The following is a 14,932-nucleotide window of genomic DNA, read 5'->3' on the forward strand; positions in this document are numbered from 1 at the left end:
TCTCTGTTGTTGACACACAGCTATAGAGTCCCGCAGTATGAGTCATAATACCCATAAAACCTAGTGGTCAAACAGGGAAATGGTTCCAATCGTTTTTCCACCATTCATTTTTCCCATAGGGACTTTAGAAACACTTAAAATAAAGGCTGTGTTTTGTGTAGGGTTAGCCTGGTGTGACGTTTTTATAACCGTGTAAATCTCTCTAGGACAATGTGACTTTTATCAATATATTTGCCTTTATTTACCCCCCCCCCCCCCACAACAACAATAAACTAAAACAAAATGCTAATGTGGCTATCATAAAGAACTACAAATGCCATGATGATCTGGACAAGACTGACGAATTGAGGCAAAGGTAAGAATATCTGCATTAACTATCTAATATTAGCTAACTGTAGTAATGAATAAATTGGCAACGTTTCTTTAAATGAACAATTCTGTGAACTGTCTTGTGCAAGTTTTAAATTGACACAATACCTGCTAGCAAAGTTAGATATCTAGTCTGCTCGATATGATGGGCAGGAGCTTGCAGGGATTTGTAGTTTTGCATGATGTCTAGTTTGATGCTAATTAGCATGTTTGAATCTGAGAGTAAATAGAGACAAATAGACTGATGAAATTCACCTTTTCCAAGAGAGATGTACATGGTTATCAAACCGTCACGACAGGATAAGCCTACATGAAACACAGCCCATAGTGTTTCTAAAATCCCCTATGGGAAAACTGTATGGTGGAAAAACGATTGGAATCATTTCCCTGTTTGACCGCTAGGATTTATGGGTATTATGACACCTCCAATGTGGGGCTCTATAGGCTTACATAGTGGGCTCAGGATGAGTAATGCGTTAGAGTTCTGTGCCATGAAACTCCACCAGCAGATGTCTCTGTTTGCTTTCTTGTTGCTAATCCAGTTCACTTTTCTGACTGATAAAAAGCAAATTAAAAGTTAATCATATTTGATGCGGAACTATGTAGAACCAACAGCTTTTCCTATTATTATAATGCGAAGTCCTTAGGTAGGCCTACATTTTATATTTCTGAAGTCCCATGTTGAGGGCCAGATGTCTTTTGGACTCAAGATCTCAAAACGTTAATACTAAAAAAGAGTACCTTACAGTGAAGAACTGACACGTGAGTCATAAATATAAAGCATCAACATTGGACTATAATTATTCACCTAAATAGCCATATATAATTGTGTCGCATGTCCAATCAGAGGAATGGCCATAGCAGGATGAACGAGAATTACCGGGATGCGGAGTTGGTGGATGACCCCATTATCGTGACTCACGTGCAGAGGCGGAGACTCCATATGAATTACTACGGGACAACCGTCTCGTGTTCATACCGTCCAACAAGGTGGGAAAATTAACATGAATAAGTAAACAAGTTACATTATAAATTCAAGACCTGGGCAACGCAATGCTTACAATGTGAAAACAATGTCTGGGATAAGGTAAGATACATTCTACGGGAATTTAAGCCTACCAGACAAGATTTAGAACAGAAATAACTTTCACTCAACCCTCACCGCAGGATGTGTTAGGCGGAGTATTTTGAATTTAGAATATAGACTAAGTGAAGTGTAAAATGTTTTCATTGAGTTTAAAGTTTGTGTAACAATGTTACTTTAGGCTAGAATTCAATATTTGGTTACCAATAATCCAATATCCCTGTGAAGATGAGGAATGGTGGAGGAAAGTGATATTGCAACGCTATGGGCAGAACTTTTATTATAGTGTAGTAGGCTGTCTGCTGTCCTGTTTACACGTTAATAGTGAATGTTATTCATGTCAGCGATGGTTGGATAATCATTTAGAATAGTGACCAATACGTTTCCCCCATGTCTAGCTGAGGAAGGCTCAACTCCTTTCTCTTATATCGAGGCAGTATAAGAGAACACCTCAACATATGAGAACAGAGTTGAGCGTTCCTTATCTACCCCATGTCATCTTCTTTCGTTGTCATATAGAGACAATTAGCGGCCACATCTAATCTTGTTAAAAACAAATATTTTATAGCGCTATAATCACCTAACATCAAAGCATGATTGAACTTGTTCTCTAGAAAGGCAGTATTTCCCATAGCTGCTGGATCCCTTTGGGGAATATCTAGTTTGCCTGTGTTTAATTGAATTGCCAGTTTCCTGTTTAATTCTTGAACTGATTTGCAAATTGGCTTTAGTCGCTCTTTGCTGTGGTTAACAGACCAATTTCTGTGGTTAACAGACCATGGCAGTAGACAAATGTCCCTATCCCATTTGTTGCACTGCTGTTTCACTGATGTAGGTTAGGATGGCTGGTGCAGTTAACTTGCCTTCGTTTATTCACACATTAATATTCTCCAACATATCTCTATGCCTTAAGACAGATGTGCAGCTGCTCATTAAAACCTTTTAGTCTCTATCTTCTGCTTTCAAGTTGTTTCTTGAAACAGATGGTTCAATGGAAATAAGTCTAAGCCACAAGCAAAGAAAGTGAATGTTCTTGATTTTTACTACCCAAAACCTAATTATTAATGAACATAAATTAAATTGTATTTATGTATTTGAATGTATTATTGGTGTCAGTGGTTTAAAGCAAGCATTTATGTGTTCATGTCTTGAGCTACCCCCTGCAGTGTTAACAGCCTTTCTGTCTGTTTTGAGTGGTTCAGTGGGAAATTCTAGAACAGGGGTCCTCAAGTACTACACTGACAAAAATATAAACTCAACATGTAACAATTTCAAAGATGTTACTGAGTTACAGTTCATGTAAGGAAATCAGTCCATTGAAATAAGTTAATTAGGCCCTAATTTATGGATTTCACATTACTGGTAATACAGACATACATCTGTTTGTCACAGATACCTTAAACAAAAAGGTAGGGATCAGAAATGGATCAGAAAACCAGTCAGTATCTGGTGTGACCACTATTTGACTCATGCAGTGTGTCACATTTCCTTCGTATAGAGTTGATTAGGCTGTTGATTGTGGAATGTTGACCCAGTCCTCTTCAATGGCTGTGCGAAGTTGCTGGATATTGGCGGGAACTGGAACACGATGTCGATCCAGAGCATCCCAAACATTCTCAATGGATGACATGTCTGGTGAGTATGCAGGCCATGAAAGAACTGTGACTTTTTCAGCTTCCAGGAATTGTCTACAGATCCTTGTGACATGGGGCCGTGCATTATTATGCTGAAACATGAGGTGATGGTGACGGATAAATGGCACAACAACGGGCCTCAGGATCTCGTCACAGTATCTCTGTGCATCCAAATTGCCTTCGATAAAATGCAGGTGTGTTCATTGTCCATAGCTTATGCCTGCCCCATACCATAACCCCACTGCCACCGTGGGGTACTCGTGTGGGTGAGCAAACTACTCGCCCACACGACGCCATACACACTGTCTGCCATCTGGTATAGTTGAAAGCGGGATTAATCCGTGAAGAGCACACTTCTCCAGCAAGCCAGTGGCCATCGAAAGTGAGCAATTAGTTACGACACCTGCAGTCAGGTCAAGACCCTGGTGAGGACGATGAGCATGCAGATGAGCTTCCTTGAGATGGTTTCTGACAGTTTGTGCAGAAATTCTTCGGTTGTGCAAAACCACAATTTCATCAGCTGTCCGGATAGCTGGTCTCAGACGACCCCTCAGGTGAAGAAGCTGGATTTGGAGTAGAGGTCGACCGATAATGTTTTTTCAACGCCAATACCGATAGCAATTATTGGACCAAAAAAAGCCGATACCGATTAATCGGCCGATTTTTTACGATTTATTTGTAATAATGACAATTACAACAATACTGAATGAACACTTATTTTAACATAATATAATACATAAATAAAAATCCATTTAGCCTCAAATAAATAATGAGACATGTTCAATTTGGTTTAAATAATGCAAAAACAAAGTGTTGGAGAAGTAAAAGTGCAATATGTGCCATGTAAAAAAGCTAACGTTTGAGTTCCTTGCTCAGAACATTAGAAAATATAAAAGTTGGTGGTTCCTTTTAACATGAGACTTCAATATTCCAAGGTAAGAGGTTTTAGGTTGTAGTTAATATAGTATTTATAGGACTATTTCTCTCTATACCATTTGTATTTCATATACCTTTGACTATTGGAGGTTCTTATTGGCACTATAGTATTGCCAGTGTAACAGTATAGCTTCCATCCCTCTCCTCGCTCCTACCTGGGCTCGAACCAGGAACACATCGACAACAGCCACCCTCGAAGCAGCGTTACCCATGCAGAGCAAGGGGAACAACTACTCCAAGTCTCAGAGCGAGTGAGGCCTGAAACGCTATTAGCGTGCACCCCGCTAACTAGCTAGCCATTTCACATCAGTTACACCAGCCTAATCTCGGTAGTTGATAGGCTTGAAGTCTTAAACAGCGCTGTGCTTGCGAAGAGCTGCTGGCAAAATGCACAAAAGTGCTGTTTGAATGAATGCTTACAAACCTTCTGCTGCCTACCATCACTCAGTCAGACTGCTCTATCAAATCATAGACTTAATTATAACATAACACACAGAAATACGAGCCTTTGGTCATTAATATGGTTGAATCCAGAAACTATCATTTCGAGAATAAAATGTTTATTATTTCAGTGAAATACGGAACCGTTCTGTATTTTATCTAACGGGTGGCATCCATAAGTCTAAATATTCCTGTTACATTGCACAACCTTCAATGTTATGTCATAATTACGTAAAATTCTGGCAAATTAGTTCGCAATGAGCCAGGCTGCCCAAACTGTTGCATATACCCTGAATCTGCATGCAATGAACGCAAGAGAAGTGACACAATTTCACCTGGTTAATATTGCCTGCTAACCTGCTCTTTTGTTAAATCATCCCCCAGCGTTGCATCGATTATATGCAACGCAGGACACGCTAGATAAACTAGTAATATCATCAACTATGTGCAGTTATAACTAGTGATTATGATTGATTGGTTGTTTTTTATAAGATAAGTTTAATGCTAGCTAGCAACTTACCTTGGCTTCTTACTGCATTCGCGTAACAGGCAGGTTCCTCGTGGAGTGCAATGTAATCAGGTAGTTAGAGCGTTGGACTAGTTAACTGTAAGGTTGCAAGATTGGTTCCCCCGAGCTGACAAGGTAAAAAATCTGTCATTCTGCCCCTGAACAAGGCAGTTAACCCACCGTTCCTAGGCCGTCATTGAAAATAAGAATGTGTTCTTTAACTGACTTGCCTAGTTAAATAAAGATTAAATGAAGGTATAAAAAATCAAATAAAAATATAAATCTGCAAAATCTGTGCCCAAAAATACAGATTTCCTATTGTTATGAAAACTTGAAATCGGCCCTAATTAAATCGGCCGTTCCGATTAATTGGTCGACCTCTAATTTGGAGGTCCTAGGCTGGCGTGGTTACAGGTGGTCTGCGGTTTTGAGGCCGGTTGGACATACTGGCAAATTATCTAAAATTATATTGGAGGTGGTTTATCGGGGCGGCAGGGTAGCCTAGTGGTTAGAGTGTTGGACTAGTAACCAGATGGTTGCAAATTCAAACCCCTGAGCTGACAAGGTTGTTCTGCCCCTGCCCCTGTTCTGCCCCTGAACATTCCTAGGCCTTTATTGAAAATAAGAATTTGTTCGTAACTGACTTGCCTAGTTAAAAAAATGGTAGAGAAATGAATATTCAATTCTCTGGCAACAGCTCTGGTGGACATTCCTACAGTCAGCATGCCAATTGCACGCTCCCTCAACTTGGGACATTTGTGGCATTGTATATTTCTGAAGATCCAGTCACAAAAATATTTCCTAGGTGGCTTTCCTGGTCTGGATTTCCTGCAATTCTACACATTTGTGTGTTTTATATGATACCAGGGGTCGAAGCCGGGACACGCAGTTTGTATTGACCTTGTTCTGGATCTGGACCGGGTTCACTAAGCCGACACACACTCACGTCTCAATTCATCACACTATCACACACTTTAAAAGAGCAGAAATCCCCCCATCGATCATCAAATCAAATCAAATGTATTTATATAGCCCTTCATACATCAGCTGATATCTCAAAATGCTGTACAGAAACCCAGCCTAAAACCCCAAACAGCAAGCAATGCAGGTGTAGAAGCACAGTGGCTAGGAAAAACTCCCTAGAAAGGCCAAAACCTAGGAAGAAACCTAGAGAGGAACTGCCTGTGTGATCCCATGGTGTTTATACTTGTGTACTATTGTTTGTACAGATGAATGTGGTACCTTCAGGAAAATTATTGAAGCAACAAGTCAGACGAAGTTAAAGCTTGGTCGCAAATGGGTATTCTACAACTCCCACACAGGCCGCACTGCTCGCATCCAAACTGGAAGCCAGTCGGAGGAAACACTGTGCACCTGGCAACCTTGGTTGGTGTGCACTGTGCCTGGCCTGCCACAGGAGTCACTGGTGCGCAATGAAGCAAGGATATCCCTACCGGCCAAACCCTCTCTAACCCAGATGATGCTAGGCCAATTGTGCATCGCCCCACGGACCTCCCGGTCGCTGCTGGTTATGACAGAGCCTGGGCACAAACCCAGGGTCTCTGGTGGCACAGCTGGCGCTGCATTACAGCACCCTTAGCCACTGCAACCCGGGAGGCCCCCCAAGTTAAACAATTGTAAGCTTCTGACCCACTGGGAATGTGAAGAAATAAAAGCTGAAATAAATCATTCTCTCTGCTATTATTCTGACATTTCACATTCTTAAAATAAAGTGGTGATCCTAACTGACCTAAGACAGGGAATTTTTACTAGTATTAAATGTCAGGAATTGTGAAAAACTGAGTTGAAATGTATTTGACTAAGGTGTATGTAAACTTCCGACTTCAACTGTATCTGCCGTCAGCAGCCCATGTCCTCAAGGGATATCACCCAGACAGGTGCCTCTTTCCTGTGTGGCTCACTGGCCACCACCTCTGACCCACCTCCTTCTCACCCCGTAACTCGGCCCTGGTTGAGACACTGGGTTCGCTTGTCAGGTCAGCAGGGGATGAGGGGTAGAGGCTGAGGCACAACTCAAAATGTGGAAACATACAGAGACTGTCTCAACTATATAGTTAAACAGCCGCACAACTAATGGAAAGGGTATTGCTGGACAAGCCTCCAAGCAGATGGCTAACTCCTTATGGCCTTTTTTAACTTCACTCTTGGCAGAAACCCCTCTCGGACCTAAATGTTGGTTTATGTCTTCATTTGTTACATTTCACCTCATGAGCTGATGAGGGAATGAAATAACTGACATTAATCGGTTCATTTTATCTCCATATTTTAATCGGTTACATCCGAATCGGTTCATTTTTCTCCATATTTGTTTGGACAAGTGACCCCAATGTTCCTGTTATTGACAGCTGGCGTACCAGACAGGCAGGGAGTCTATCCTGTATTTGGTAAACACACTGTCCTCTGTCCCTCAGTCCCACATGCTCCTTCTCGTTCAGAGGCCCTCTGATCTGATGAAGTGTTCATTTGTTAAGGCTGTAGAGGAGGATTGGACGAGGCCTTCCCCCTATGACAGAGGATTTATTGTGGTTTGACAATGCTGCTGCCTTGTGTCTCAGAAAAACAGTCACTGGGCCTGTCCTGCTGCTGCATCATGTCTCAGACAGACCGACAGACAGTCACTGGCCCTGTCCTTCTGAGTTGTGAGGGGCCGGAAGTTCCCAGCATTACTGCTTAATACTGCTGCATTAGTGGGAGGAAGAGCAGGATAGTGGGCAAAGACCAAGACAAAGCCTCCATACAGCCAGCATAGAGCACTGCTTTTTTCTTAGTTCTTTTGTAGGCGGGGCTCAAAGAAGGTTTCTGAAGTGGGGCTGCCAACATTAAAATGTTCCATCTAAACCAATAGGAAGGCTCTGTGTGTGAGACAAGATTATACAGAACAAGTTTGTTGCAGTGAGACCCTTGTATTGATTGGAAAGTGTGTCAAACAAAAACCAATGATATCAAAGTTAAAGAAACCATAAAACTCTATGCACAACGACTACTTTAACAATTTCCAATAAACACTTTACAAAAACGCATTTACCTGAAGAACAGTGCAGATGCAAGTTTGGTAACAGAATGACGGCACAAACAGCACACACCGTCATTCTGTTACCAAACGTTGATTCTGATTCTGCACTGTTCATCAAGTTAATCTGTTTTTCAATGGATATTGTTAAAAGTAGTCAATGTGCATAAATTTGCATGGTTTGTTTAACTTTGCAATCATTGGTTATTGTTTGACATAGATTTTAAAGTGAAGAATCTGAGTCTCCGCATCATTATTTTTCTGTGGAATTCCCTAATGTAAAACTTTGGAAATGACATTGAAAGCCAATCTATTTTCAAGGGCCACCTCTTAAATACCATCTTAATCCCAGGGCAGGAGAAGTGGAAACTGGAAACTGTTCCTTGTTTTGGATTATCGCAGCTGTTGGAGATCACCCCACATCTCCTAAACATGCCCCAAGCTCCACCCACTGGACTCCTGTGGAGGGCTCCGATTGGCTGGCGGCCATTGTGGGAATGGTAATAGAGAGTTCTAGTTGACTGAAGTCTGATTGCTGATCTGACAACAGAGCCCATTGTCCCTGGCCATCAGGCATTAGCAGAGGGTGCACTGCACACGCATTGTAATGCATATGATTGTGACTCATCACAGGATATGCTTGCCAGCTCTGCTTTTTACTCTTTCACGGAGACCCTCTGGGTTTATGTAACACTAGAAACTTCTCACAAAGACAATTTATGATATTCCCGAATTGTAGATTTTTTGTTATGACTTAAGTCCTTAGTAAAGAGTTTGTTTTGGTGCAGAGTAGGACTGACTCTATTTAGTAGACTGGTCGATTGTTTGGTCGATAGGCTGTTTTGTTCGACCACGATTTCTTTAGTCGAGCAGTAGCAAATAAAAAAAAACATGACACCTGTCTAATTCACATCTGTAGACTGATCCATTGTGTAGGCCATTGGGACAGCACAGTCCATCAGTCTTAAGACGTGCTACTGAAATTGTATATGGATATATCATGTAAGAACAATGATGCAACACAAATAAAACTTGTATTATTTTATAACAAATGAGCTTTCTCCGGCATTGGATAATGGTCGCTGTCTGCATTTCTGAAACACATCAGTGCGCTCTTGAATTGGCACCTTTTCCTAGAACATGTTGCTATGTGCATAATAGCAAAGTTAACCAGCATTTTGATGTTGAGAACAATATGGCGGAGGCAACGGAGGAGTTAGGAGACAGGAAAACAGTCGTTGCCTTAATTGTCTAAGAAAAGTGAGGAGAAAGGCAACTTAATTAAGTGTATAATCAGTAGCCGAACTGTTAAATGTGCCTGGCTTTATAAATCATCCAAATATATCTACAAAAATAAGACAGATCCTGCGTCTGTTGCCTGTTTGATTGTTTTGTAATAGCCTCCTGATTCCGCATCAGACAAGCTCAGTGCATATAGTTGATTTGATTAAAACACATAGGATGTGTTTATATATAGAAAATGCACTTTGAAAATTTCAACCAATCGAATGGTCAAAAGAACAGACAACACTTGGTCGACCAAGAGTTTTTTTCTTCACTTCTGAAGAGAACTGACAGCCATAGTATAGACGGCAAAAGACAAGTTGTGGAATGTCCACTTTGGGCTGGACCATTGATTTGGAACAGACAGACCCCAGCTCCAATTATGACACACCTTATGGCTTCCAGACAGACAAACCAGACAGATTTGGAGGTGTGCAGTATCACTCACACGTGATACTACAGGGATTAAGGTCACTTAGTAGAAAACAGGTGTTATATTCCTATCCAATGAATGTGTGTGCATTTTATTCTGGCCCTTGTGGAGGTGACCCTGTAGAGTGGCAGCATGTACAGGCTCCTGGCCTCTCCCTGCTAGCCAGGCTTTATGTGGCACCAGAGCTGAAGGCCTTGCTGGGGCTTAAAGTGCTTTACCTTTCTTCCCCTCCTCGTCATCCTCCCCTCCCTCCCCTCTCTCACTCCATGCCTGTCTCTTGTGCCTGATCTGATCTCTTAACACAAGGCCAGCTTTATTATGCCTGACATATCCTCCATGAAAAATGAACACAGCAACTGCTGTTGAGCCCCTTCAGGGAGGGGAAGGCGTTGACAATTAGTTGGAACAGATATCAGCAATAGTCCTGTCAGGCTGATGTAGGCTACTTCAGGTAGGGGGAACAAAGAAAGACACCAGAACCTTCTTTCAATAACTATTCCAGCACACCAACTGTATACCACCACAACAACAGCCCATCCATCCATAGCCCAGAGACATTAGCCCAAATGCCTCCTAGTTACTTACTATGACTGAGATATATGGTTGTCCCGCCTAGGTATCTTAAGATGAATGCACTAGCTGTAAGTCACTCTGGATAAGAGCATCTGCTAAATGGCTAAAATGTAAAAGGATTTCACCACTCCATCAATGTCACAAACACACAAGCTCATTTCCCAGTCTTACATGGGGAAACCCTATGGCCCAAGGCTAGGGACAGATCTCATACCTACTTCATTCACCCTCACACACTACCAAATTACTTAGAACACATTTTAAAGAGGACAGTATGCAGCCTTCAGGGTCTGACTTTAAGCACATTGCTGTTCGGTCTACAGAAAACGGTAGCCAAGCATCATGTTTTAATCCTGCCATTTATTGTTTTGCCCTGCCAATTGTTGTGTAGCCATCTATAATTGATTGGAGATTCAGTGGTGCTCTCAGGTGTTAAAAATACAATACACACGCGCACTCCAATTGTGCCGTGGGTTTATGTGACCCCTGACACTTGTGGAATGGTTGGAATTCGAGGAGACAAACAATAGAAGCAAAGAATGTGTGTGACAGGTGCAAAGCTGTTTCTTGTCATCTGAAACAGGTGCACTCTCCCCTCTCCCTTCAATTGTTCTCTCAAGCCTGGATGTAGGTTCCTGCCTGTATCTGTCCAGTATGGTGGCCCAAATACTCTGTATCCTATTCCTAACTCAGAAACAGAGTTTAGCTAGGTGTTAGAACATTCATCAAACATCACTCTAAATGTAATTCATAACCAGTAGTCTACATGTGACTAATATATATACATTACATACATAATCTTTGTTTACTTAAGCTGTTAGCTCCCTTGCGTTCAATGCAGAGAAATTGATATGGTTTGTGTTCTGGGGGCCCCCTCTCTCTATCACACAGTGTACACTACAGGGGTCATGGTACAGTCTGAATTACACACTGCTAATGGAGCTACTGCAGAGCACACTCATTCCATGTCTTTACAGTGCATTACAATGTTTTACAATATTTGGATAAGCACGTTGCCTGGCAGCTATGTTGTATACACTTTGAACTTAATACATAATCAAACAGAAAGCGGCCTCTGCTAGATTATTGCTCCTATTATATTGAGCTACATGCCACTGCCAGCATAGCTGGGCTGGATGGCTTAATATAACAGTGAGGTCTTTATATTGTCTGATTCTGGCCTCGGACACTTTTCCCCTGGATCCCTGCAACCTGTTTTGTAAGGTGGGCAGAGATGATTTTAACTTAGAATTTCTGAGATTGTTATTTTTAAATAGCAGGTGTGTAAATACGCTCAGGAGGACTTGTGGCACTTGTGGCTGTTGCTGGCAGACGGTAAGCTAGGTTAGCTAATTGAAAGGCAGCCCCTGTTTGAAACATCAGCCTGGGCATGTCCTCAGGAGACTGGGTACAGAGTCTCTCTCAGTATAGCCTGTTGTTCGTCGAGGTTAGAGGTTGGTTTACAAGGGCGGTAAACATTAACTTCTTTGGGACTGGGGGGCAGTATTGAGTAGCTTGGATGAATAAGGTGCCCAGAGTAAACTGCCTGCTACTCAGGCCCAGTTGCTAATATATGAATATTATTAGTAGATTTGGATAGAAACCACTCTGAAGTTTCAAAAAAACTGTTTGAATGATGTCTGTGAGTATAACAGAACTCATATGGCAGTGAAAAACCTGAGAAAATATCCAACCAGGAAGTGGGAAATCTGAGGTTTGTAGTTTTTCAAGTCATTGCCTATCGAATTTACAGTGTCTATGGGGTCATGTTGCACTTCCCAAGGCTTCCACTAGATGTCAACAGTCTTTAGAACGTTGTTTGAGGCTTCTACTGTGAAGGAGGGGGGAATGGGAGCTGATTGAGTCAGGGGTCTGGCAGAGTGCCATGAGTGGCAGAGTGGCAGAGTGTCATTTTTAATATTTTCTACATTGTAGAATAATAGTGAAGACATCAAAACTATAAAATAACACATATGGAATCATGTAGGAACCAAAACAGTGTTAAACCAATCAAAATATTTTTTTTACATTTTAAACTCTTCAAAGTAGCCACCCGTTGCCTTGTGTCAGCTTTGCACACTCTTGGCATTCTCTCAACTAGCTTCACCTGGAATGCTCTTCCAACTGTTTCCACATATGCTCAGCACTTGTTGGCTGCTTTTCCTTCACTCTGCAGTCCCACTCATCCCATACCATCTCAATTGGGTTGAGGTTGGGTGATTGTGGAGGCCAGGTCATCTGATGCAGCACTCCGTCGCTCTTCTTCATGGTCAAATAGCCCATACACAGCCTGGAGGTGTGTTGGGTCATTGTCCTGTTGAAAACAAATGATAGTCCCACTAAGTGCAAACCAGATGGGATGGCGTATTGCTGCAGAATGCTGTAGTAGCCATGCTGGTTAGGTGTGCCCTGAATAAATAAAAAAATCACTGACAGTGTCACCAGCAAAGCACCGCCACAACCGTTACACCTCCTCCATGCTTCATGGTAGGAACCACACATGCGGAGATCATCCGTTCACCTACTCTGCGTCTCACAAAGACACAGTGGTTGGAACGGAAAATTAGACATTTGGATTTATTAGACCAAAGGACAGATTTCCACCTGTCTAATGTCCATTGCTTGTGTTTCTTGGCCCAAGCAAGTCTCTTCTTATTGGTGTCCTTTTGTAGTGGTTTCTTTGCAGCAATTTAAGCATGAAAGCCTGATTTCACACAGTCTCCTCTGAACAGTTGATGTTGAGATGTGTCTGTTACTTGAACTCTGTGAAACATTTTGGCTGCAATTTCTGAGGCTAGTAACTCTAATGAACTTATCCTCTGCAGCAAAGTTAACTCTGGGTCTTCCATTCCTGTGGAGGTCATCATGAGAGCTAGTTTCATCATAGCGCTTGATGGTTTTTGTGACTGCACTTGAAGAAACTTTCAAAGTTCTTGAAATGTTCCGTATGGACTGACCTTCATGTCTTAAAGTAATGATGGACGGTTGTTTCTCATTTCTTTTTGAGCTGTTCTTGCCATAATATGGACTTGGTCTTTTGCCACATAAGGCTGTCTTCTGTATACCACCCCTACCTTGTCACAACACAACTGAAATTCCACAAATTCACTTTTAACAAGGCACACCTGTTAATTTAAATGCATTCCAGGTGACTACCTCATGAAGCTGGTTGAGAAAATGCCAAGAGTGTGCAAATCTGTCAAGGCAAGGGTGGCTACTTTGAAGACTCTCAAATATAAAACACTTTTTTGGTTGCCACATGATTCCATGTGTGTCATTTCATAGCTTTGACTTCTTCACTATTATTCTCCAATGTAGAAAATAGTGAAAATAAAGAATTGAATGAATGAGTAGATGCGTCTAAACTTTTAGCTGATACTGTATGTACACTGTATTTATATATACTGTATATTTATTCTCTGGACTCTGACATTGTTCATCCTAATGTTTCTTAATTCCATTCTTTAACTTTTTAGATTTGTGTGTATTGTTAGATATTAATGCACTGTTGGAGCTAGGAACATAAGCATTTCACTACACTACAGGTGTATGCAGGTGTATAAAATTGAGCACAGCAAGCAATCTCCATAGACAAACATTAGCAGTAGAATGGCCTTACTGAAGAGCTCAGTGACTTTCAACGTGGGACTGTCATAAGATGCCACCTTTCCAACAAGTCAGTTCATCATATTTCTGCCCTGCTAGAGCTGCCCCTGTCTAATGTAAGTGCCATTATTGTGAAGTGGAAACATCTAGGAGCAACAACAACTTAGCCACGAAGTGGTAGGCCACACAAGCTCACAGAGCGGGACAGCCAAGTGCTGAAGTGTGTAGTGTGAAGCAACGTCAGCACAATAAATGTTCATCGGGAGCTTCATGAATTAGGTTTCCATGGCCAAGCAGCCTTATACAAGCCTAAGAACACCATGCACAATGACAAAAGTCGGCTAGAGTGATGTAAAGCTCGCTTGGACTCTGGGAAGCAGTGGAAACGCTCTCACTGAAGTGATGAATCACGCTTCACCATCTGGCAGTTCAACGGACGAATCTGTTTGGCAGATGATGCCAGGAGAAAAATACCTCCCCTAATGCATAGAGCCAACTGTAATGGCTGTAGGAGGAATAATGGTCTGAGGCTGTTTTACATGATTTGGGCTTGGCCCCTAAACGCTACAGTGTACAATGACATTTTAGACGATTCTTTGATTTCAACTTTGTGGCCGCAGTTTGGGGAAGGACCTTTCCTGTTTCAGCATGACAATGCCCCTGTGCACAAAACAAGGTCCATACAGAAATGGTTTGTCGATTGGTGTGGAAGAAATTGACTGGCCTGCACAGAGCCCTGACCTCAATCCCATCAAACACCTTGGGATGTATTGGAACACCCACAGCGAGCCAGGCCTAATCGCCCAACATCAGTGCACGACCTCACTAATGCTCTTGTGGCTGAATGGAATCAAGTACCAGCAGCAGTGTTCCAACATCTAGCAGAAATCCTTCCCAGAAGAGTGGAGGCTGTTATAGCAGCAAAGGGGGGACCAACTCCATATTAATGCTTGTGATTTTGAACAAAGATGTTCAATGAGCAGGTGTCCACATACCATTGGTCATGTAGTGAACCTAGCTACAAATGCATTTA

General features: G+C 42.0%; 1 protein-coding gene across 3 annotated transcripts in view; it reads left to right on the forward strand.

The window, feature by feature from the left end:
* The first annotated feature begins 1,278 nt into the window (after positions 1–1,278).
* arhgap46a (Rho GTPase activating protein 46a) overlaps positions 1,279–14,932 on the forward strand; it is a 48,791-nt gene continuing 35,137 nt past the window's right edge. For 2 of the 3 annotated variants that reach the window (XM_064966616.1, XM_064966619.1), the window contains exon 1: positions 1,279–1,359. In XM_064966616.1, coding sequence (XP_064822688.1) covers positions 1,313–1,359 — 47 coding nt within the window. In that variant the 5' untranslated portion in view covers positions 1,279–1,312. Of the gene's footprint in view, positions 1,457–14,932 lie in introns of all 3 variants that reach the window. The other variant, XM_064966617.1, reaches the window with a different exon arrangement.

Source organism: Oncorhynchus masou, chromosome 5 (genome assembly GCF_036934945.1).
Source record: "Oncorhynchus masou masou isolate Uvic2021 chromosome 5, UVic_Omas_1.1, whole genome shotgun sequence".
Lineage (NCBI taxonomy): Eukaryota > Metazoa > Chordata > Actinopteri > Salmoniformes > Salmonidae > Oncorhynchus > Oncorhynchus masou.